Source organism: Lichenostomus cassidix, chromosome 2 (genome assembly GCF_008360975.1).
Source record: "Lichenostomus cassidix isolate B80296 chromosome 2, HeHo_3.0, whole genome shotgun sequence".
Lineage (NCBI taxonomy): Eukaryota > Metazoa > Chordata > Aves > Passeriformes > Meliphagidae > Lichenostomus > Lichenostomus cassidix.
The window spans coordinates 3,962,269-3,988,206 of record NC_139482.1 but is presented as its reverse complement, the minus strand read 5'-3'; the positions used below and the strand labels follow the sequence as shown (position 1 = coordinate 3,988,206).

The window sequence follows — 25,938 nt, the reverse complement described above, 5'->3', positions numbered from 1 at the left end:
GAGCACCAGGCACTTCCCTGGGTGCTGCACACACCTCTCCATGGAGTTCTGCATGCCATCTCCACCTCCTTCTTGTGGAGCAGCTCAAGGATCACAAACTGGGTGGGCTGGAGCAAGCTGGATCAGCTGGGACCCACAGAACTTCTCAAAAGTGAAGACAGAATAGTTAAAGGCTGGAAAAGAGTTCTAGGATCAAGTCCAACATTAAACCAGCACTGCTGTGTTCACCACTAAACCATACCCCCAAGATCAAGGGCAATTTGAGGGAAATTATTTGAATTATCATAGCTTTTCAGTGAGTGAAGAATTCAAGCAGCCATTTTTAAGGCAACATCACAGTCTGTAGAGTTCAGCTGCTTTATCTGAAATTATCTCCAGAGATCCCAAGCCAGAGCTGAGCCCCCAGGCCCCAGTATTCCCTGTCGCCTCTGGGTCACACTGCTGAGCCTGAAGCCAAAAACCCAGCCACACTCTTGGGTGCCACCAAGCAATGGTGTCCCCCAGCCACCACCAATCTGTGCATGACAGGCTGGTGAGGAGCAGCACTGCTGCCTGAAACCCTCTAATTTTCAGGTAGAACACTGCCATGAGGCTGATACACCCAGTGCTTCCCAGAAGGGGAATTTTGGGGATTATTCCTGAGAAGACTGGCACTGCCCAGCGCTGGCTCCGAGCTCAGAGAGCCTTTTCCCAGGAAGTTCTGGTTACTGCGTTTGAACACCGAACAAGAAACTCACGTTACTCCCTTGTGGGTTGGGACTCTTTCTAATACAAGCGAGAGGCTGTGCTTGGGGCATCCCTGGCCACACCCCGGCAGGAATTGGTTTCTTGTTTCTTGTTTCTCCTTCCTACTTTTCCAGGCTTTTCTGAACAGCAGCACTCTCACAAAGAGCTTGCCCTGCACAGGGCAGGGTTATCTCACCTATTTTTGGTATGAGGGCAAAGCATCAGAAGGGCAGAATTTACCTCCCTTCACGCCCAGGGCTGGGCTAATTAGGATTAAACTCATTATCCAGCAGAACAGAAGGACACCAGCTCGATCCACAGCACCCACAAGGATCTGGATGAGACAGAGGATCAGAATGACACTGGAACTCGACTCCTCTTTGCTCCAAGATTTGCTGGGGAGGACTTTTCCAGACCACATTCCTTCTGCACAGAAATCCAGCTCCAGAAGAGGATTTTGGGAGAGGCCAGCAAACGATGCCTCCAGGGTTGCATTCCTGTGCTGCTGGATGAATCATTTTCCAGCCCCACAAGGAAAGAGCCCATCTCTGATGCACTGAAGGCCAGGAACCAGCCGAGGGAGGGGACTGGAACAGGCTGGACTGGTTTCCAGGTTTCAGGCAGTTGAGGGAAGTGAGGAGAGCAGTTAGCACTGAGCACTGAGTGTGTTTGCACATCTCTGCAGGTCCTGGCAGCTGTAGCTTTGCTTCCCCGCGGGATCTGCAGGGAGCACAGGGATTGCTTGCTGCTCAGAAATGCTGCCCAGGGAGCACAGGAACTGACATTTCTGAAGGACCACACTTTACACGCAGGGAGTGCATACTCTGAACAACTGAAAAATCAGATTTGTCAGGAACGTTTCTGCACTTTACCCAGAAAGTGGTGATTATTCAATAAAACCCCACGCCCCAGCTCTCAACCATTTCAGCCAAAATCCAAACTGCTTCAAATCTCTGATGACACAGGCTTGAAGTTATTTCCTTATATCCTTTTTCTTCTCTCCTCAATCAGCCTTCCCAGCTGGATTACACTTCCCAAAGTTTCCTCTAACGCTCTTCACTGGGGTGTTTTGCACCTCACACTCCCTGAAAGAGATAAGAGAATAGAGGACAAAAGATAAAGGAGAGAAAAGAGAGAAGAGAGAAGAGAGGAGAGAGGAGACAGGAGACAGGAGACAGGAGACAGGAGACAGGAGACAGGAGACAGGAGACAGGAGACAGGAGACAGGAGAGAGAAGAGAGAAGAGAGGAGAAGAGAGAAGAGAGAAGAGAGAAGAGAGGAGAAGAGAGGAGAAGAGAGGAGAAGAGAGGAGAAGAGAGGAGAAGAGAGGAGAAGAGAAGAGAAGAGAAGAGAAGAGAAGAGAAGAGAAGAGAAGAGAAGAAGAGAAGTTTTCATTTGGAAAGGATCTACAGGAATCATCCCCTCCAACTGCTTCATGTGCCCTTGCAGCAAGGATGTAGCTGTATGGCTGTCCTTATACATTGCTGAAATCTTATTTTTGTGTTGAAAATTAATACTTCTTTTTGATATGACACAAATCACACATCCTGCTGAAAGCCAGGCATTTATCCTGGTAACAACTTCCTTCCTCTTCTGGAATCCTACAGTGGTTTGGATTGGAAAGGACCTTAAAGATTGTCCAGTCCCAGACCCCTGCCATAGGCAGGGTCACCAGAGAAGGGAGAGTCTCTGTGCTGTTTTCCCACCGCAGTGCTTTCCACACTCTCCATTCCATGGCACTCCTAGCCCAATTTATCTCTAATTTTTGCCCCAGGGCCTACTGGCACTGAGCACAACTCTGGTTGAAGCCTCTCTGGCATCCGGCAGAGCAGCAGCACTTGTTTCCCAGTTTTTGTATAACTCCTCTTTTGAAAATATATTCCTCAAATGAGATGGGGATTTTTTGGTAATGGTTTGTTTTTTTTAAACTTGTGGTTGTTTTTCCTTCTGAAGCAGAGCATAGGTGATCCAGACTTGTCATTGATTGCATAGGATCATTCAATCTTTAAATTTGGAAAAGAGCTCTAAGATCTATGTGTCCATCCATTAACTCAGCACTGCCAAGCCCACCACTGACATCCCCAAATGCCACATCCACAAGTTTTTGGAACATTTCCAGGGGTAGTGACTCCGCCACTGCCCTGGGCAGTCTGTTCCAATGCCTGACCACCCTTCCAGTGTGGAAATTTTCCTAATATCCAAACTAAACCTCCCCTGGCACAACCTGAGGCCATTTCCTCTTGTCCTATGGTTTCTTACCTGGGAGAAGAGACTGACTCCCACTTCATTACCTCCTCCTTTTATCTCCCTGCTCTCTATTCATGTATTTGATCTGCTTGGATTTATCACTCAAGGAGATTTATCACTCCAAGAGATCTCCCTGCTCGAATCTCTGATTTCAGTCATCCCCAGGGAAAACTCTCCTCTGCTTCTCCTGGAATTTGAACTGCAGATTGTCCTTCCATGGCTTCAGAGCTTCAGAGCCATCCCTGCTCTGGCTGGGGGAGCATCAGTCAGGTGTGGCTGAATCCACAGACCCACTGACAGCAGTGTGATTTTGCATGGAGCATCCCTAAAACAGCAGCAGTGTTTACCACAGTGCCTTGTTTTCATCTCCCCCCAGCATCACAATTCAGTTCACACCAGGCAGTGACCAAATCCACTCAGGAAAGGGCTCTCTCCCTGAGGAAAATGAATTCAGAAATGATGCTTGGAAATCTCCTCCAAGTCCACCCAGCTTAAGCAGCTGAGCTTGAGACAGGAGGGTTTAGCTCTTTCCATGGGGCTTTGGGCACGACTGAAGCATTTTTGCTCAGATTTCCTCTAAGAGGCACTTCTGATTGGGCTGGGGGAGCTGAAGGAGGAGCAAAACTCCTTTAGAAACCTGTGATGGAGACAGACATCCTCTGGAGCAGGTAACAGCAAGGAAAGCACTGACCTCAACCTGCCTGGTGGGAGATGTCCCTGCCTTTCACAGGGGGTGGAACTGGATGGTCTTTAAGGTTCCTTCCAGCCCAAACCATTCCGTGATTCTAGGAATGACCTTTTGGCCATTTCCACCTCGGGCTGACCTGAGACGAAAAAAGCTTCTCCCACCTCTGTTTTCCCCAGCAAACAGGCACCTGATGTTATTTTCCCCACTCCTGCATGTTTCCCAGCTCCGACAGCCGAGGTTTGATGAAGTGCTTTGAAGCTCAGCCTGGGCTGTAGATCTGAGCGCAGCTCCAGCACCTGACAGCTTGTGCTTCCCATCCTCCCTCCTACCTCAGCCTGACACAGTCATTCTCCCCTCCCACCCTGCTCTGTGCAATTTTAAATAGAGCATCAGGGTAAGCTCTGAGCAGGCATTCAGGAAAACAGGGCTGTGCCTTCACACAGTTTACAAACCTGGACTGAGAGCATTTAGAATTCAGCCTCTCTCTCCACTTCGCTTCCTTGAATAGTGGTTTAGGCTACCTGTGAGCTAAAATTGAGTGTTCAGAGGCCACACAGAGCTCACTGGTACTGTAGCAGCCTTAGTTTTCCCAGCTCTCTGTTTCTTTCATTACAGCAGCGCAGCTTTTTTATGACAGCCTCAAGGCTGTTAGTTGATAGAAGCAGTAAAGCTGTAGCTGCTGCTCATTTAAGGAAAAAAAAAAGGAAATAAAATAATAATCACAGAACTGTTCTGAATTTTGAAAATGCTGTTGAAAAAATGACATTTTTTTTCATTGTTCCAGAGCTGCCATAGAGCAGGAGAGGGGAGCAGAGAGTTTGTAGGAATCAACAGTGTTGAGGTTTGCTTTGATAAAATACTGGCATTTAAAAAAGCAACTCAGAGCACTTTCACCCACCTCTAATTGCTGTCATTCTCAGCAGGTGGAGTCTGTTAGAATCCCAGAATGGTTTGGGATGGAAGGGACATTAAAGATCATCCAGTGTCACCCCCTGCCATGGCAGGGACACCTTCCACTATCCCAGGTTGCTCCAAGCCCTGTCCAGCCTGGCCTTGGAGACTTCCAGGGATCCAGGGGCAGCCACAGCTTCTCTGGGCACCCTGTGCCAGAGCCTCCCCACCCCATCAGGGAAGAATTTCATTCTAATATCCAATCTGAATCTTCTCTTCGACCTGCTGCTCCCAATTCCTGTGATGCAGCCCAGGATGTGCTCCTCTTGCTGGAGGATGAGCTGCCACTCTCTTTATTTACAGAAGTTCTTAATGATCTAATTTCTGCCTCACTGATAATTACACGTGAGTTCTCAGGAGGTACCTGCTCCAAAGCTCAAAATGATATTAGGGAAAAGAACCCACCATTATGACTAATTAGTGGCTCTGCTGAGACATTTCTAACTGTCTCCAGGATGGAGCTGATACCTATTTTGGTGGTGAGATCCCTAAAAATGGGTGACAGCATAGAAACCCAGTGCCTATGTGATCCAGCCTGTCAGCAAGCACATCAAATTCATTATTTTAAAAAACATCACAACAAAGTGTCACAGCTGACAACCTGGTTATGAAGAAGTTAAAAGAAGAACTTGATTTTTCTGCAAAGTTGAAATTTAGAAAATCTAAAGCAGTCAGAAAATCTGGTTCCCTTTGCTGCCTGTAGCTGACTCATCTCAGGCAGATAAAAAGCATTTATTCCCCAGCTCCCAAAAATTTTCAGGAGAACCAGAGTGAGGTGGAATCAAGTGAGATGAGGCCACAACCTTTACAGAATTTATAAGATAATATATTATTTGTGGAATGGTTTTAGCCTTTGGACAATGAGGTGTAGATAATTTCCTTCCCTTTCACAGGAGTGAAGGTGAGAAGTACCTGATCCCCAATAGCATCCAAGGAACTGAAAGAATTCAATGAGAAACTGGATTTTGGAGAGATCAGACCCACATTTAACATCAAGTCATTAACTGGAGCCTGACCTTTTCCCTGGCACACTGTAAAGGCTGGGAGATGCCTGTCAAGGAATTTTTCCCCTTTTAATTTAAATTCTCCATATTGGCTGGGTTACAGTAATCCAGTTACACCTTCATCCTGCATCCCGTGGGGAATACGGATTTGCAGATAATCTGATTTTTGCAGCTGAGAATGTCTTTGTTTTCCAGCAGAGATGCAGGTGTTACCTGCAGCAGCTTCCCTTCATCTCCAGCACCCCAGGGCCTTGTGGGCTGGAGCTGCCTGTGATGGGCAAAGCTGTCACCTAGAAAAGGCAGGAATTGGACCCAGGCAGGGATACCAGATGGGATTTCAGCTTTAAGGCAGTCTTCCCCTCATGAATGAAGAGAGGCAAAAGAGGGGTGACCAACCAAGCCAGAAGGAAATGGTCAAGGCTGGGTGGCTCCTCCTCAGCTGCTGGAGCTGCAGAGCATTCCTGCTTTACCCCCATTCCTGGGACAGCCAGCCAGGAGGTGGAGGAGGATACATGGGAATCCCAGAACCAAAGATCAGCCCAGGTGGAAAGAGATCTTGACAGACCATCTGCTCCAGGCTGTCACAGAAAGGGAGTATAGATGAGGTTGTCCATCACTGTCCAGTCACACCTTGAAATCCTCCAGCCTGGGGACTCCACTGTGTCCCTGGGGAAGTTGATTCCATGATTCTCACTATAAAAGTTTATTGTGTCAAGATAAAACCTCTTCTGGGGCACTTTGTACCCATTGCCTGTTGTTTTCTCCATGACTCTGTGTGTAGAGAGATCCTCCATCCTCTTTGTGGCACCTTCTCAGCTCTGGGATGCTGTGATCAGAGACTCCTGAGCCTTCTCACCTCCAGGCAGCAGGGACTGAACTGCTCCAGAATTCATCACAGGGCAAGAGCTTCCAGGTGGGAGAAGCACAGAAGGAGAGCAGAAAGCCAAGGAGATGGGCTGATGGCTTGGAAACCCCAGTGTCTCCCAAAAACTCCCAAGTGTTGGGAATGTGCAACCAGGGAGAGGCAGCCCTGCAGATGTGGGGTGCATTCCCTGGAAAGGTCCAATCCTGGTCCAGCCTGGTCCTCTTTCCCTGTCCCCCTGGCTGCCCTGTCCCCAGGCTGCCCTGTCCCCTGGCTGCCCTGTCCCCTCGCCCCCACACACTGGACATGCAGGGAGCGGAACTGGCACAGGGAATGTGCCTTGTCACACACCTGCCAGCTTGGCACGGCATGGATTTCTTCTTTTTTCCCTCCCCCTCCTGGAGACTCAACATTTGTCCACAGTTCTCCTCGTGTACTTCACCAAATCCCGATTTAAAATGATGGTGCTTTAAAAAAAAAAAAAAAAAAAAAAGGCGAGCAGCAAAGCTTTTGGAAGAAGAAAAGGCTTAGCACACTAGGGGAGGTGTAAGGACACAATTTAGAACTCAGCTATTTGAGAAATGCTGATCTCCCTCTTTCATTTGCCTGTGCTGATCATATGTTTGTGCATTTTCATGGAAGAAAAAAATAATCAGTGACTAAAATGATCATGAGTACTTATCCTGAATTCAGGTGTGGAGCCACCGGTTTGTTTCTCAAAGGAAATTCAGCATTCATTGGGCAAACGAAGAAATTGCTTGTGAAATACCAAAAGAGATTTTTTTACCTGAAGCAAGATGTTATCCATGGACGTGTGGAGCACAATTCTGTCAGGGGACTCAGACATTCAAAGCTGTGGTGATGCTTTCAGTGGTGATAATGTCTTTTAAATTTCCTCTGCGGTGCCTTTAAAAGGCAGCCCTGCGCGGCTGCACCATCTCGTGGTGTCACCGAGCCCTGCATGGACAGAGCCTTTAAAATCCTCGTTTTTCCAAGGTTTCCATCAGCAAATCCAAGAGCACCCAGTGCCAGACCGTGCCACAGCCCGGACCACCAAAATCCAGAGCCACAAAGCCCCTCCAGACCTCCTCCCCTCATCCTCCTTTACGGGATGCAGCAGTCCAAATGTTTTCCAGCCATCACCATCCCAAGTATTTGCCTGATCCCTCTGGTTGTTATTCCAAGATCTATCCAGCAGATTAGGGATCAGGCCAGGGGGTGATTATTCCTCTGAACCTGCTCTGGAGTTACTAAGATGTGTTACAGAAGATTGCAGTGAGACCAAGGCTCCAGTCCCTATTTAGAGGAAATATTAGGAGGAAAGTTAAGGGTTGCAGAGCTCCAGCCCTGTGATGCAGAGCCAAGGGCAGGACCTGTATGTGCTCAGCCTCAGCCCTACTCCTACACAGCACCTGGTCCCTCTCAGCTCTCACTTTTTTCCCCAACAAAAACGATTCTGTAATTCTGTGATTAAGTGGGCTGAGGTCTCAGCAAAAATCTTCCTTCCCCTCTTCTAAATGCATTTTACTGTGAAGGAAAAATACAGCCCATTTCAGGTGCATAAAAAACACCCACTGATAAATTTTACACAAATCTCTGGTTCTCAGTCTCTGAAGGTAGAGCAGGTATTAACCAGGGGATTAGGTAGAGATTAGAAAAAAAATCCTAACAGCATTTATAAAATTATTTTCCTATTAAAAACACACATGAAAATGTCAGACTTTCATCTTTCTGTGGGTTTTGTCTTCCAGCAAATCCTTAACTTGCAACCACCTTCTTCAGGCTCATCCCTCCATGCAGACCTAACTCAGAGATATGTCCCAGGTGAGAAACTGCTTCCCATGAGCACCTTGCACCAACCCAGCCTGGGCAGAAAGCAGCTCTCCCAGCCTCTCCTGCTCCTTTGGGATCAATGTTTGGGGTTGTGCCAGGTCTGTCAGCACCCACAACAGGCACAGAGAGGTGACACTGCAGCCTGGGAGAAAGGCAGTGATCCCAACCCACCCTGTTCATCCCTAAAAGCCTGGAATAGGCAGGTGAGGAATCAAACAACTTCAGGGGTGCTGGGAATGTCACACAAGGGGTGCTGCATGCAGGGACTGAACAGGGTTTGTACAGAAACCCCACAAGCCACGACATTTCCTCCTGCCCCCTTACCCCATCCCACAATCCAGGATCTCAGTCCTTTCTCAGCTCCAGCTTACAGGCTTCAGTGGCTTTGGAAAGCAGCCAGATGGATTTATCCAAACCTCAGCAGGTTAACCAAAAAGAATAGGGAGCTGAACCCCTCTGCCAAATATGCTGCCAGAGGAAGGAGGCCTTGGTGCTCAGCAGTCAAGGCTTTCATCTTTATTAAAAGCCCAGCAACTCCAAAGAGCTGTGAGAGGAAAAGAATGAACTTTCTGGCCTGATTCTCTGAAGTCTTTGCTTCCCCCTCCCAATGTTTCCCCCCATGGAGAATGGCATGTGGGGGGAGAGAGGGGGATTTCTGGGAACAGACCTAAACTACTTGCATTATCAGACATGAAGAGAATGAAAAAAATAACACAGATAGTTTATTGTCAAACTGAATCAAAGCATGGAAAAAAAAAATTACAAGGTTACACTGTAAAGAAATTTGGTTTTCATCACAAAAGCTCATTAAAATCAAAGAGAACAACCCATTGTCAGCCAGCAACTCCCCCAGCAACCCCCGAGCTTTCGAGTGCAACATTTATTGAAAGGCTGGGAATGCAGAGGTGGCGACATTGCATTTGTAGGGACAAAAGGATCACCCCTCGTTGTGGGGAGGGACAGAGGTTCCCTGAGGGGGTGACACGTGTGGTGACTCCTGTTTGGGCAGCAGCAGCCTTGTCCTTGCTGGAGTCCAGCCCGAGGTGCTGATGGGTGCAGCTGTGCTGTGCTGCTCTGTCCAGCTTTTCCTGCAAATTCCATCCCCACCAGGGGTGTCCAGGGCTTTAAATCCAAAGGTGGGAGCAGCACTGCTTCCTGAGGAGCACTGGGAGGCACCACGGGGGACACAAACACAGCCACCACCTCCCAAATTCAGTTTGCTGCTGGTTTTAGCCATGACCAAACCTCACCTTTTCACACTGGGGTGTCATAGCACAGGCAAACCAAACCTGCAGAGCCACACTGATCCCGGTGTGTGCTGTGCCTCAGAAATGCCCCAAAAATCCACTACTGATCACAGACACCCTGCTCCCAGCACAGCTCCTTCCCAACAACCTGGAAGCTTTCCAAGGCTGTTTGCCAACCTGTCCAAACCAGTGGGTTACCCACAGCTCAGTTATTCTCCAGCAGCTCCAACCAGAGGAGTTCAGAACTTTGCCTGGGCAACTCCCAGCGTGGCTGGGCTGCTGGGAAGGCTGGATGGTGATGAGTTTTTCCTCCAGGAAAACTGCTGGAGGCTGCATCCCACCTGGAACAGCCCCATCCCATCCTGCAGGGGATTTTCACAGTGGTTGGCTTTCCTTCTGAGTCAAGAGACAACAAAAAAGGGGGAAGAAAACATTGGAAAGCCGATAGGTGTATAGACTATTGTGTATTCAGTTCTGCACGCACTTGGTTTCTGTCAGGACAGAACAACAGGATCTTTCTCATCACTATAAATGAGCTGTTTTATGTATTTTGAAACACTTGTTTTAGCAAATGAAAAAAAAAAAAGAAAGGCATCTTTATCCTAAGTAGCAGCTAAGGAGATTGGTAAAACTAAAAATAAAAACAAAACATAACCAAACTTCTAAAAACAGAAAAAAAAAAATCAAGAAACTCAAGAACCTGACCCACCAGCACAAAGTAAAGGCAGTCCAGGTCATTCCAAATGATCATAGGACTAACTAAAAAAAAATTTTAATTGCAACTAATGTGCTATCTTCAGCCAGCTGCTTATTCCAACAGGCCTGAGGTTTTCTGCTCATAAAGCATCAATAATATGTGCCTTTTCCTAGAAAGGAAGGCTCTGCCTAAGTCTTACTGTGTCAGATAAAAAGTCCCAAAATAGATTTTTCCAACCAAATAAAGTGTTTTATTCAGATATTCATGTGGATATGGCAGTGATGTTAAGAACAGCTATTCAAGTAGCTGAAGTAAGCCCTTCAAAAGAAGCCACACAGCTTTGAGACTTGAACAAATTATTGTATGATCTCATCCAAGAGATCTAAATAGCTGGAACATCTGCAAGAGTCGCCACCAATTTATTTAGCAGAGTTCATCAGTAGTTCATCAGCTCTGTTTGCACAAGCAGGTGCCAGGGCAGCCACTGAGGAGTCCTGCACATGACTAAAAAGGAGGAGAAGGGGAGGAGGGTGGGACAGAGATGGGTGATTTTTATCCTCCACCATGGATGTGCATAAGCAGGAGTGAAGTCCCTGCTGAATTAGGGCAGTGCCTCTTACTGAAGGAGAAGTGCAGAAATGCTTTTTCCCAGAGAAGTATTACATGCACAAGTAACTATACTGTTAAATTTTTTTTATTTGTGACAGTAAAGAAACCATTCAATACCTGATTGACAACACTTCTCTCTCCTGCAAACACTCATATGGTATCTGTAGTGTTTCTCAAGTATTGCTGGATTGTTCATTGCATCAAAGTGTAAACAGCTCCATTATAAGGAGAAAAAAAAAATAAAGAAACATTTCCATTGCTTACTTCTCTGTTGAGGAGTTCCCAATAGATCTTTAACAAGAAAGAAGAGAGTCAGCTGGGACTTTACAACATCATGTGAAACAGAAAACTGACAGCTGGTTTTGCATAGTTAGCCCAGAGATTTTGAAGCAATTGCCCCACGCCAGTCTCACCTGCCCCTCCTCTCCCCACAAAGGCAAAAAAAAAAAATCATCACAGCACCTTGGAATCAGAGGCACAAACTTGTTTTTGTTTTACAAATAGGGCTGTGCGGAACTGTGGTTTATTAGGTTAAAAACAATCTGTCCAACAGAGGGTTACTCCTTCAGAAGTCAGAGAGCTACAGATTCTTTCTCTTGGTTTTTTTTTTTTAAAACACTGAAATTTCAAAAGCTGCAACATCAGCACACACCAGTGTCATTTAGATACTTTATTGTCCCCAACCAGTCTAATCAAAATCATGCTGTAAGAAAAGTGACTGCGTACACCAACAACCAAAACATCTCCAGGTGTTGAGTTTCTTCCACGTATAACTTCTGCTGTTTCAATAAAGATCAAAAAGGGCAAAACAGAGAGACAAAATATTCTTCCAAAGCTACCTAAATGAACACAGCAATATTGTACATTTTGCTACCATCTCCCATCCCGAGCCTGCCACGCTTCCTGGTGGTGAGCAAGGATTCTGCGCACAGCCCTAAGGTTACAAATGGCAATTTCATTGTTAACACTTCAGTTGGATTTCAAGGGTCTAAGGCATTCTGCCTTACAGCTTAATTGAAAAATACCTATACAGGCAAAAAACCGTTTTTTAAACCCAACATAAAAAGGGCAACAGAACTTCAGGCCAGGCAGCATCTCTTCAGAATGACCAACTGGGAAAGGCTTTTTAGTACTTCTGTAGTATCCAGAAATAGAATTGAAACCCAGGGTTTTTAACAGCCCTGGTGACCTGCATGCACTAACTGCACTTCAAAATATGCAAGTGATTTAGGAAACAAGTATTTTTTTTTTTTTCCCTATTTGAATTTTTAAAAAATCTCGTATTTAAAATACAATCAAATACCCGTATTGCAAATTTTACAAACATTCCACTCGTTCTCCGACTTTATGGACAGAACTCTATTGCTTTGTTAGAATCTAGAAACTCTAAATACATATAGCGTATGTATATCCACGCAAACTCAACACTTGAAACTTCAAGTATGATGATAGTGTCAAAATAAACAACCAGTTTAAAAAGTGACAGTTTGATCCCTTTGGCCAAATCTGAATACCCAGGGGAGTCCAAACCTGATTGCAGAGCACTTTTAAGTTTTCTTTCTTAGGAGATGTGTGAGTTAAAAAAAATAGAATTGATCAGAACTTATAGAAAATACTCTTCATACTAACAGAGATCAAAGCTGTGCTAAGTTTTTTGTCTTTGTATTGTCACCAAGTGTCATTTTAATGCTGTACTAAGTTACAGCAGGTTTTTTTTTTTTTGATTTGGGGATTTTAAGAGCCAAAATAATACAAGTATGGTTGTACAGAACATCATCAGAACAGTTCCTCCAGAGGCTGGTGCAGAAGTTCAGTTGCCCATTCTATGTGGATTTGAAAACAATACAAGACACTTTAATAATATAATCAACATTCATTCACAGACTTAAGGCAACTGGTTCATGAAAACGCTGCTTTCAGAGATGCAAACTGGTGACATGGTTTGTCTCACGTCCAACAGGTCCCAGCTGTCACCCGGCCCTGTCTCGGTGGGTTATTCATTGTCTGATTGTTTGGTCTAATGCTAACGAGAAAAAGTCTTTGAATTTCCTCAGCCATTCCTCTCATACCTGCACGACTAACTACAACCTGAATACTTCCCTGCAAACTGCATCTGGGGCCCAGGAGCCACAGGCACAGTTGAAAATACTGCTCAGAGAACAACTTTTTTTTTTTTGGCAGCTTACAGTTTCATTACTCTGGAGTGAAATACAAAATTAAACAATCTTAAACTGGAAGTAAACGTTAATGGACTAACCAGAATCCATACGTCCTTTTTTTTTTTTTGTTGCTTTTTCTTTATATTTTTAAACAAAGTAGGCTTTTATTTATTTATTTTTTAATGATTTTTAAATGCTAAACTCGACGGTTTGTCTTTTTGTTGTGGCACAGATTCATACAGTACTAAGGTAATGCCAGCTGGTTAGGAAACAAAAGGGTGATGGTGTGACAGACTGACGGGTGTGACAGGACTGCCTGCAGCACCCCTGGGCCCAGCCACAGCTGGAGCACAGCTGGAGCACAGCTGCACTGCAAGGGGGGCTCAGGTTGACACTGCACCCACGACAACCCACTCGCTGCCTGTGTAGACTGGCCTGCCCTTCTCTGATGGATTTCTTAAGCTGCTTCACCAATGTTTTGGAGACAAGGAGCACAAGCCAAGTCCATTGCAAAGAAATTTGTTGGTTTGTTTTTTTTTCCCCAAGTCATCAGGACTTTTTGAGAAAAAGAGAAAAGGCAAAGGGGGTCTACAATTCAGAATTTAGCACGAGGCTAATTAGAAGCACCAAATACTCCATTTAGTCTTCTCTGATGACAGCCAAACACAGCTGCATTTTTTATGTTTGCAGATTTGTGCTGTGGACAATAACTGAAAGGTGACACTGGAAAGGGGGGAAAAAAAAAAGCTGTGCCTTGTTCTTCAAAGGCATGAAATATTAAAAAATTATTCATCTGGAGGGATACCCATGGCAGTGCAGAAGATGTTAAGCAGGTTCTCAGATTCAGAGATGAGCCTAAATCAACTCCAAAGCCAGAGGACTGACTTTAGTCTAGGCTAGTAACTTCTGCCCTTCTAGCAAGACTTGATAGCTCCTAATCTGCACCTTACACCTTGGGAAAAAAGAAATACAAATCAAAGGTGCGGGCAAAATACTTTCTGCATTTTGATAGATCAAAGAAAGGAGAGGGCTTCATCCTAATTGAGAAAAAAAAAAATCCTTTTTACAGGTCACCTTTAACTGGGTTCTCTGGTATATTAGATACCAATGGATTAATCCATGGGGGTGGGGTTATGAAGCCTGCATTTTTATTTATTGCCCAAGTTTGCAGCTTACAGAAAATGTCTCATAGCACAGGCACAGTGGCAAAAACAGTATAACAGCCGATGGTCAACTCCATTTGGTGAGTATACAGTAGCAGCAATTAAAAGAAAAAAAAAGTACTCCAAACACCTCAATTACAGATCCAGCTTACCCAGATGGGCTGTTTTAAGGAAAGAATCTCAAACTAATAAATAGATCTCCTCACCGTTCTCCCAAGATAATGATTTTCCAAAAAAGAAGAGGCATGGCAGTTGTGCGTAAGCAGAGACAGCAGAACTTCATCTGTCTAGAATTAAAGGTGCTTTAGGTCTATCAGCCACCTTGTGTTCTCAACTCCATCATCACTCCCTAAATGCTCAAACAACTGCAGATATGTTTTTAAAAACTGTGCCCAAAATCATCATCATCAGTGAAACAACCATGTAATGAACCCAATTCACCCCTCCCACGACTGCCTGAACCTTCTGAGCATGACAAAGTGTGACACAACTCAATGTCATCGTGGAGACAGGAACCCAGCATCTTGGTTTCAACTTTTTCCTTTGTTATATATTACAGTGCTCTATAAAATTTTTTTTCCTTTTTCCTTTTAAAGCATTTAGACAATACAAGACTAAAAGATGTCTGGAAATATGTCTTATACAAAAATGAATTTTCTTTTTTATCTTAAAATAACATTCAAAAAGGCACTTCATTCTGTAAGAAAAAATTCAGAGTCAGGTCAACTGCTCTAAGCAGGGGGGTAAAACTGTCTGCATAGTGGGAGGGGAAGAAAGGGAGAGAAATTCAACTGCTGAAATACAAGCTTCTTTTTTTGGCATGTTTTAAGAAAAGCTGATCCAGTAAAAGATGTCCATTTATGAAATTAATTAAAAGAGTCCCATTTAAAATAGCTTCTTTTTTTTGTTTTTTTTTTTCCTTTAAAAAAGTAGTCTGAACACATGACCTTAAGAGTCAGGCTTCTGAAGGCTTAATAGCATCACTCATGATTGTCCTTCGTGTCCAATGTAACAGGAAGATCAAGAGTAGCACTTCTGACAGGGGTGACCTCCCCAAAGCTTACTTGAAAGAGCTGAAAGAGATGGAGACAGCCTCTAGCAACTGCAATCTAGGAGCAGGAGTCAAGTCAGAGTTAAGGGCTACCTGTTGCAGAGTTTATGAAGCATACTGTAAACTTCTTCCTCTTTGCTTAGTCCTTCAAAGAAAGGAATAAGATCTAGCAGCTCTGTGTCTGTCATGTCATCAAACCAGGACTGCACAGGCACCTGAAACAAAGCAACCAACAGACACTGAGGGTTTCATGATGTAAGAGACATGTCAGTTTTGTCTGTGTGAGTGTTCTGTAACCACCACCATCATCATCATCATCATCGTCAAGGCAATTAGCTACTCATTAGCATTCAGGTGGAGCAGCAGGTTCAACCCCAAACCCAGTGACAGCTGACCTTCACCTGCATGCCTGGGTGTGACCCCACACTGGGCAGCTCACCTTGCTCTGCCTCCCTGATACCCAGAACTCACTGGAAGGAGGACACAGGTTATGAAGCTGCACTAATGCTTTATTTACAGGCAAATCTTTTTTTTTTTTCCTCTAAGAATGATCAGAGTGAGTCACCAGGCACAGGCAGGCAGCAACAACCCCTTCTGGCATGGGGTTTGGAGGAAACATTTAACAGCGAGTGCAGAACAGTGCTCAGGTTAAAATGTTAGATCTTGAGTGAGTTCAGAAAGTAATGCATGTAATAAGCCTCTTAAATATGTGGGCTGGATTTGGGGAAGGTGTTCTGTTTATCTTCACTACGGGAGTGCACTGAGGTCCTTTCAAGACTATCTTGGATCTTGTTACAAGCTCTGGTTTCTGCAGAGACTCGAGTATCACTCAGCCAGCAGCACTTTTCTATACATGATTAAACCACTCTGACAAGGCCTTTAATTTCATCTCCCAAATTTCTACAGCTCATTATTTTCTTGGCACTGATTTCTGAGATACCAAATGATGATCTGGATCAGGTTTTTAATTTTAACCACGAACATAAATTAGAGCTAGAGGTCCTGGTTATTATAAATGGCAGCTTTAAACCATGTGTGGCACCAACCAGAAGAATGTTTTCACCACATCACTTAGGGCATCACAATATTAGGATCTGAGCTTAAAAGCTGACTGCTGGAAGATAAATAGCTCATGTTACAAAAAAAATAAAAGCTATTCTGGAGAGGCAGGACTGTGCAAAGCAATGTTCTTAATAAAAGATTTCCTACACTGATTTTAACAGTTCACAAAGAAGACAGCCTTAAAACATCAAAGGAAAAGTGCACAGCCTGGCTGTCTAGAAGTCAGTAGATCTAAGGAGTTCCAGCTTCTACCCTGGCAGCTAAAGCAGATGTGAGCATCTGTACTGGCTGCAAACATGGATGGAGCACCCCAGTCCTCTCCATCAGAGTTTCTGAAGCTGATTCAAACACCCAGGGAAAATGCACATTGCTCCCCCATCATTCTCACCCCAAGAACTGCTGCCTGCCCTTTATCCTTATTCCTAAACCTTGGTGAAATTGTTGACTAGCAGTTCTAATTATGGAATTATCACAAAAATACTTGAGGGAGAAGCATAACAACACAGTAGGATCTTCATTTTTTCTTTCCCTTACCCGCAAATGCAGACCTCAGTAGCAACCAGTAAAGCATTCATTATCTTGTCTAATAAAATACTGTCACTCACACAATCAAAAAAAAAAGATGGGAGCAGCTAAAGAAGCTCAAGCAAACCATTCTTTCTGCAATCACTACTCCAAAGAACAAAACCTGTGCTGCAGGGCAGCTTTGTTTCTTAGAGCTGGGTTGGTTATTCAGGTTCCACACCACTTGGCATTTCTCAAAACTGCTGCACCTCATGCCAAAAGCTCAAGCTGACAGCACCTGAGCACTCATGGCTTTGACACGCTGTCAGGATCAGTTTGCCCATGTCCTTCACCATTTGGCAGTGACTCCCAGAACCTACCTGCAGCCTAAGAAAACACCTGAACTGATACAAGCCAGCCCTCTGAAAGCTCTATTTTCTGATTCACAAAACCTGGGCAAGGGCCAGAGGGATTAAGTCACGCTCGAGTACTTCGAATACTTACTGCATTTTCAGGATGGAAGATGTAAGATGCAGGAGAATTATCTACTATAATAACTTTACTCAGCTCGCGGCCCAGTCGACTCAGATCCTTCACGTAATTCCCTCGGTGGAAAACACAGGATTCTCTAAAGAGCCTTGCCCTGAACACACCCCAGCGATCCAGTAAGTCGGCTACTGGGTCTGCATACTTAAAAATAGAAGGCAGAAACACCAAGTTAGCAACGTGCAGGTAAGGCTAATTCACAGAGCCACACAAAGGAGGGACACCAAAGAATTTCAGCTAGAAAGTCCTTTCTGCATTTTCTTCCCTGCTCCTTGTTAATTAACTCACTCGCCTGCAAACCTGAAGTGATTAATAAAGAGACAGGGCAAAAGTAGGACAATAAGCTTTCTATAGAAGGCTAACTTGTAGTCTAATGTTTTCTGTGATTTATTGATTAGGTTTTATTCTCAGGGCCAACACAGAGATACCCTGAGAGTTTTCTAGAGGTTGATGGATCCAGAGATCTCACCTACCATTACCATAAAACCAGCCAAAGCTAATAGAAAATCAATACCAAGCATTTCCCAGCTGATTTGTTTCCATGTGCCTCTAAAGATAAACTGCAGTGAACACATCTGAGCCTGACATGGCTCTTCCACATGATGTCCTTGGAGCAACTGGGTTAGCAAGACTCTTAAGATTACCAAATTGCATAACTGGGCCATGAAAGATTAGCCAGTGATGTTATCAATAAAAACACCTATGAACAATACCAGGGAAATTCTTATTTTACACGTAAGATGATACTTTAAGTGAGGCACAGCTTAGAATCCAACTATTTATATAAACTGACCAAGAAGTATCCAAATAAACTCAAACATCAATAACCACATACTTGAAAATGGTAGTTATACCTTATTATTGCATGACAGGAGTTACCATTTTCCTGTATTTTAAGCTGAGAAACAAAATTGATGTTGAAATCAATCACCTGTTGCTCATGAAATAAAGGCACCTAACCTCATAATGAAATTGGGGCAGTATTTAGGGTTTTTTCAACATGACCAAACAGTATGTGGTAAAGAGAATGCAGAGAAAAAGGCATTACAGAAGATCAGGGTCCTTCCCCCTTCCACCATCTCTACACTAGGCTGGAGCAAAAGCTTGCCATGCTAGAGCACTATTTAGAAATAACCAATATCATTTTACAAACAAGACATCACAAATACAATACACGGAAAGAAGTGAAGAATTCAAGTTCAGTCTACTACTGTAACATCTACCACAAAAACTACCTACGAGCCACTACTGCTACTGCAGACCAGAGGGCACAAAATATTCCTGGGGACGTTTCAAGCTTTGCAAAAAAGGCCTCATTTTCTACCTCCAGGTTGCAATTGCACCTTGACAGGGCAAGAGCCGTGGTTTGCCAGTTCCCAGTGAGTTTCTGAGTCACTGGTTGATGGTGTAGCCAGGGTTTGATTGGGTGTGTTTTATTTCATGCCCAGCTTTAAAGTGCTGCTTCACTCGCACGCTATTTGTTCTAATTTCTCACTATAACCATGGTAACTTGGGAGCCTTTCATATTGGCATCATGAGCAATGCATGGAGGCTACATTATGAGACAAGCCCATATGTGATGGTGTTACCATGGAAACACTTACCCACACACTAGCAGACAAAGTACACACTGTCAGACAAAGAAGCAGAAAAGAAGGGGAAAAATTAAGATAGTACCAACTGTGGAAATAATCATCCATAGAAAACCCAACCAAAAGTCCACTGACCAGCACCAAAAGGGTTAAAGAGATGAAGGGAGGAACTAACCTTGGCTAGACTGGCTGTGAAGAGTACACATTCAAAGAGCTCTCCCATCCTCTGAAGAAACTCGTCCACATGTGGTCGTTTCAATACATAAACCTGGAACGACAATGGCATTTAGGTCAGATGGTGGTCCAGCAAAGAAAAACAAAAAAAACAACAAACCAAACTACTCCTGCAATCGCAGCACCTGAAACAAAAGTTAACAGGGAAGCAGTTCAAATGAAATGCTGGGGAAAAAGGAAACTATACAAGATAAAAGTAGACATCCAATAATGAGACTGGCATGCACAGGCTGCCAAGCCCCTGCTGGTTATGCAACTGCAAACACTGAGCATCATCTGGAGTGGTGCTGCTTGAAAAATCTCATTAAAGGCAAAGGGAGACAGGAGGGCTTCTCAAGAAGTGAGTATTCAGATCTCTCCACCAAACCCATCCTGGTGCTGGTGCCTTCAGTGCTGAAGAGCTCCACAGAAGGAATGAATAAATCTGATGAAGCCTCCATGACGACAGGAATTGCACAATAGGGACCTGTTTTCGTTCTGTGGCTGATTCTTTCATTTCTTCAATTCCAGGTGCTAAGTACCATAACTCACTATGATGAATGATAAAGTCCTCCAGCTCTGCAGAGAGCTTTTCTCAACAAAAATCTTCACAGCACCATGCAAAATGTCTAAAAATGCTGGTTTTGAAACTTGCTGATGGAGTCTACAGCATCTTCTAACAAGGACCTTGCCCTAAAGATGGCAAATTCCCAGGACTTCTCTCCTCTCCAGCATCCTGCCTTCAGTGCTCTACTCCCTTTTTGCCCTGGCTTGGCTGCCTACTTTCAACAACCTGATTAGCAGATATTAAAACCTCCCTGCTCTTTTCAGAGCACACAAGATGATTTTGTGTTCACAGAGATCCCAAAACAAGGCAACTGCTGCTCAGAAAACTTGGAAACAGCTCACAATATACTGGAAAGCTGAAGAGGGGAGTCTGCATGAAAAGTATTTATCTGTCTTGTTTGCAGTTAGATTAAAAGTTTGAGAGAAAACATTGGCAGCATTTTATCTTCTTTTGTTTGGCAAATAATCCCTAATACTGGAAATTTCAAGTGGAGAAGTCTGGCACAGAGCTGAGTTCAGGAGGAATTGCAAGACTGATGCTATTTCAGGAATTTCACTCTTTGATATGTAAAACTAGATTAATTGTATGTATTTTACCAGAGCCATATTAATATAAGTAAAAAAAAAAAATCAAGGTACCCAGAGAAAAAGCCTGAAGGAGAAAAATATGGAAACAGCAGCTTGAACTCAAGTGTAACAATTCAAGCCTTCAGCAAAAGGAGGAAAAAAGAAGCTGTGTAATTGAAATTGAAAACCTAAATTTGAAAGCAGTTTTTTAAAAAACATGTATGATGGAGCTGCACCTTAATGACTAGAGCAGAAATGTTAATTTTCCCCTTTATGCAGCATACAGATCATACCATGAAGTCTTTATCTCTTTTAAGTTATTTCTATGAAATTTATCTAAACTCTTTCTAGCCCCATAAACACTACATTCAAACTTTGATACTGATAACAATTTATAACCCAGATTTTTTTTTAAACAACCACAGCAGCACCTAACCCATCAAATAATTGTGACATTTTATGGATTAGAGACAGTTAACAGATGTACTTCAACACCACTCTCCAGATAATTAAAGCAGTGTTTCCTGTATTTCACCAGGCATAAACCAAGTCATTTCCTCTCCTACAACAATTAATTTTCCACTTAATTCTTACTACATGGAGTTCTGCTGTAGTGTTTCCTCTCCAAATTCCATCTTTGATTTTTTTTAAAAGACATAAAGACAGCTGCAGCCCCTCTGCATTTGGGTATCCAGAGACTATCCAGCTTCCCAGATATTAAGAGGAAAAAGAGCAGGATCCAAGTTAATTATTAAGTTATTGACTCTTAGCCTTAAGTTTTATTCCTACACTTATTTTTGAGGGCACAAAAGGAGCACCCCAGAGTTTTAACATCATACTTGTAGAGTAAGAGCTGGAATTTAATATTAATTTCCCTTTTAAAGCCCAGTATTCCCAGCCACAGCAGAAGTCTGCTCTCTGCTCTCCATCCCTATCTCTGCCCATGTCGGTGAAGTATTTCCACTTGGAATGTAATTACAAACTCCCTGCCAAGGATCTGAACTTTGCTGCTTGCAACATAACCCACCTCCTCCATCAGGAACACACAGTAAATCAACCCTGGAACTACAGCCCCAGAGCTCTGAGCCACAGCCTTGGGCTGCATTTGCCAGTCTTTGCAATAAACACTCTTTTGGCTGTTTTTAGGGCCCCTAATTCTGCACCTAATTCTGGATTAACTGTGAATACATAGAATTTGAAGGTGGATGGTCTCCCTTCTCTAGGTTAGGGCTCCTGATCCACCACAGAGCACTTACAACCTCCTCCACTTGAGCTTCCCTTGCTGTTTTGCCTTAAATCTTCCCTGCTGGGATCTGGCCAACAGATTTGCTTCTCATGTTAAATGCCTAATTAATAATAAATGTCATCTCTCAGGAAGAAGTCTCACCAAATTTTTCCCTTAATTATTTCCCTCTGTAGAAAGCCCCAATTCCTTTGCCTCTTTTTTTTTTTGGCAGAACAACATATCTCAATACTCTGGATAGTTATTCTCCTTGAAGTTTTCTTTGAGAAGTCCTACTTAGACCCTGAAAGCAACTCCAAAATGTACTGGTATCCTGGGCTACAAAATCTCTTTGGTTTAGTTCACATAAAAAGCTTTCTTCAGCTGACAGTGCAGCTCTTTTCTCCTCTTCCTTCTCATTTGGAATTTTTTCCCCTTTACTTTGTTAGTGGCTGGACTTGAATCTCAATGCTGCATGGTTATTTGTGGCTTGGCTTTTTCCCCCATTGCCTGATGTCTTCAGTTTAGATCTCTAGACTAACTGGCTCCTGGCATTTTTCTGAGATTTATATACTGTCTTCAGGGCATTTAAAAAAAAAATCCATCTTTTTTTTTTAATTGTATCTCACTAATTTTTTCCTTATCACAGCAAGAATTTAGAGAAATATAGTCTTTTTTTTGTTATTTAAAATGAACACCACTCAACATTTTAAGCACAAATCAGGCACTAGGCATGTTTCCACAAGATTCCTACAGCTGCTAATGGCAGAACCCAAGCAATTATCTTTAATTGTTCTCCAGCATTTCGTACTTCCACATGAATTTTCTATACCTCAAAAGCAGCCTCAACCTATAGAGACTCAGTATTCGTGAAACCAAAAGACAAACCCAGCTTATTTTCAATCAGTTAAACAGGACACAAAGAATTGGCCTTCAAAACCAGCTTTACAATGAGGAAATCTGCAAGTAATGACCAAAAACATCTGCCCATGGCAACTCCAACTCCTGCAATCACCTGTTTCGTGGGTTGAGTGCTTCTTCTGAGCAGTGAGCAGAAAATCCCACGTGTCCTGAAGCCTCGTGGTCCTGGTCACACAGCTGTGGCTGTGTCCCAGTGCAAGTAACCAAGAATAGGCCAGTTAGAATGGATACAGCCTATCCTGGATTACTTGAACCAAGCCACAGCCTTCTGCAAGAAAATCCATTAATTTTATGCTTTATAGGAAGGAAGTTTGTTATTTGAACAGTGTTTTGCCCCCCACTGTTAAAAATCCCCAACGTTTTACATATGATGTTTAAAGTACACATGCCAAAAGTTCCTTCAGCTTGCAACAACTAAAATAAGCAATTAATTGAATTAACTCTCCCTCACCCCAAACAAACACTTAGAAACTAGTTCTACTCAATAAGAAGTAACATTTAAAAGTTAAATTCAAAGTAACACCTGTCCTGTTCCGCACTTAAATGGGGACTCGGGAAGGATTCTTTTAATGGATTTCTCGGACAAAAAAATGAAGTGCCAAGGCGACAATATTATATCTGAAAACTGTTTATTGGTAAAGAAAGGGTAAGTGTAGGAACACCCAAGGGGGACAGGAAAAGGAACAAAGAGGGAAAGAGAGACAGAATACCGGACAAATCTCTCCCGCCGAACACCGCGCGCCCCGTCGGTGAGCATTTGGCAGATAGAGTGTGCGCGGCGAGCTGTGAGTCTGTGTGGCTCCCGGGGCAGAGAGCAGGAACGGGACTCAAGGCGGTCAGAGTCGGAGCACGGTGGTTGCAGGCAGCGCCGAGCTGGGTGCAGGCAGAGGCAACTCGGGACTGCATGCAAACAGGGTGCAGGCGGCGGCAGCTCGGGGCTGGGTGCAGGCAGGGTGCAGGCAGCAGTGGCTCTGGGCTGGGTGCAGGCAGGGTGCAGGCAGGGTGCAGGCGGCAGTGGCTCTGGGCTGGGTGCAGAAGGCAGCTCCGTTCTCGGAGTAACAGCGAGCATGAGGTTACTCCGGTGACGGAGCTGCCTCGGGCAAGCAGCAAAGCAAAGCAGGACACAGGCACACACGACAGCCAGGGAAAGAGAAGACTGCAGGGAGAAAAACGCGATGGGGGCAAGGGGGACAGAGCTAACCCTCCGGGCAAACCCCTGCTCCCTCCGAAAAACCTAAAGAAAATGGCCGCGTTGTGACGCAGCTAGCTGTTTTCATGCACTTGGCAGTACTATCGCATGCCTTGCCGCGCACTTTTCCGCGCGCTTTTTTCCCGGGCATGCGGGGATCTGCCCCACCAGCGAGGGGAGGAGGGTTGCCTGCAGACCAGCAGTGGAAGCTTTCTCTCTCCTGACTGGCTGCCAGGCAAAGCCTCTCAGGGGGCAGAGCTTCTAGAATGTACCCTAAGGGAACTCTTCTTTACCTCACATATAACTTACGTTAACACATAAATAAGAATCAGATTGGTCTCTCCCACAACCCCGTGACTCAACATTGTTCATACAGTGATAATGACAGAGGCAGAAGAAAGGGGCAAGACAGAGAAAAAGAAAGACAGAGGGACAGAGAGGGAAAAGATGGGGGCATCTGAACAACTTAAATTCCTTAACATATTCAACACTGGGTAACAACAGAACTACACAATTCACAGATAACTCTAGACCCATACAAGGGATTGACTTTACACTTTAGTCTAGTAAGCTGTTTCACTTCTAGAACACAAGAGTAGTAACAACAATAACTATTCTTAATGCTGCCTACAGTTATTCTGTAATATGAACAAATGAGTTCTTGGTCCTTTTGGAGCCAGGAAACAGAACTATGACATCAGAATGAAGGAATAATCCACCTGGAATTATTTCCACCCCTACTAACACATACTGTTTTCCCTTCTGGTCTCCTAAAGGGTCCAATATGACGAACTTGCCAAGTCTCTCATAATCCTCATCTTTTCTCAGATACAGTGGAGCCTCTTCTAAGGGGTTTCTCTTAAGTCGAACTCAACATTTTGCACAGGCTGAAACAGCTACCCTGCAATCCCACTGACCTCCCACTCATTCTGTTCCCAGAACAGAAGCCCTTCAGTGTAGCCCTGCAAAGAAATCAGTATTAGATGAAGACAGGAGAGGACATGTGTTCATGTTTCACTATGGGAGAGAATGAGAGAAAAGTGTGCCACTCTTTAGATCTGAGGTGCTTTGTTCTTGAATAGTTGCTAACTTAGTGGTTCCTTCTGTCACTTTGAAGATGTTACAATAATGTTCTATTTGCACATACCACTTCCTAACTAAAGCTCTTTGGGCTGCCCCATCAGGGGGAGGTGTCCCTGTTAAAACTGGCCTTATTACTTTAAACAGTCCCCTTAGCATGTGAGTGCAAATCAAGCTTCTGCTAAAAGAAGAAAGACAACATTTCAGGGAACTGTAAGTAAACTAACAGTATTGCAACAAACCCACTTTAACAAACACATTGTACTACCGGAGTAGTCTTCTCAAGGGGTACCCTACTGTAACTAATATAGTTCCCTTGTCCACCCCGAGATATTTTTAGTGCATTCTGTTTCATATGCATAGCTGCCTTTTGGACACTCTCTATTAAAGGGTTTAAATCCAAAGGATTTAAACTTCCAGCCCAGAAAGCTGCTCTCTGGGTTAGGGACCATGGGGCCCGGTGGTCTCCAGTAGTAAGGACAACTCCGGGACCCCAGTACCCTTGAGCTTCCTTTTCACTAAGAAGGATTTGATCCCCTCCACTCAAAGGGACTCTCCAAACAAATTCTGTTTCACATTCCCGGGGGTGTCGGCTAAAATCTCTTTTTAACTTGGCTAATTCGGTAGCAATAAAAGGGACTTCTTTGGTTGTAATGACGGGCGCTTGCTCCTGATCATTTTCATACAAAAACTCAATTTTCGTCAGCACCGCGCCGTCAGCCCTGCTCTGCGAGCCTTGCTGCTCCCTCCCGGCCTCTGCCACAGGGACCCCGGCCGCGCCCCGCCAGCAGCCGGCACCGCGGGCTCTCCGACTAGCATCTTTTGCAACACTTGTATCAAACTGCTGCTCTGAGCCCCCTCCTGTTCTAACTGCCCCTCTAGGTTTCTTACTTGGGTTTGCAGGGACCGAACCTGTGTCTGCAAAATCTAATTCGGCTCCGGGCAGCTCGCTCTCGCACGGCTGAAGCGAGCGCCGCGCCCAACACAGCACAGACAACCGCCTCGCCTTCCCTCGGTTTACATTTTGCCTTCCATCGCAAAGCCGAGATACGATCTACCACGCCCTGCACGCCGTGCCAGTGCTCTGCAGCCCACTCCAATTCGGGGACTGAGCATCTACCTCTGAAAGCGTCTAAAAACTCAAGCAAGGGGGCGGACGGATCTCCGCTCCCTTTCTCTTGGTGGGCAACGATATCCATTGCCACTGTTTACTGCCCCTCAGGCAGAAAACCTTTGGG

At 44.4% G+C, this 25,938-nt stretch overlaps 1 protein-coding gene across 3 annotated transcripts in view; it reads right to left on the bottom strand.

Annotated features, from left to right (window-relative positions):
• Positions 1 to 11,479: 11,479 nt before the first annotated feature.
• The window catches only part of CTDSPL (CTD small phosphatase like), an 87,518-nt gene continuing 73,059 nt past the window's right edge, over positions 11,480 to 25,938 (bottom strand). For all 3 annotated transcript variants that reach the window (XM_085050163.1, XM_085050165.1, XM_085050164.1), the window contains 3 exons: positions 19,117 to 19,209; positions 17,308 to 17,493; positions 11,480 to 15,452 (listed from right to left, as the gene is read on the bottom strand). In XM_085050163.1, coding sequence (XP_084906289.1) covers positions 15,327 to 15,452; positions 17,308 to 17,493; positions 19,117 to 19,209 — 405 coding nt within the window. In that variant the 3' untranslated portion in view covers positions 11,480 to 15,326. The remainder of the gene's footprint in view (positions 15,453 to 17,307; positions 17,494 to 19,116; positions 19,210 to 25,938) is intronic.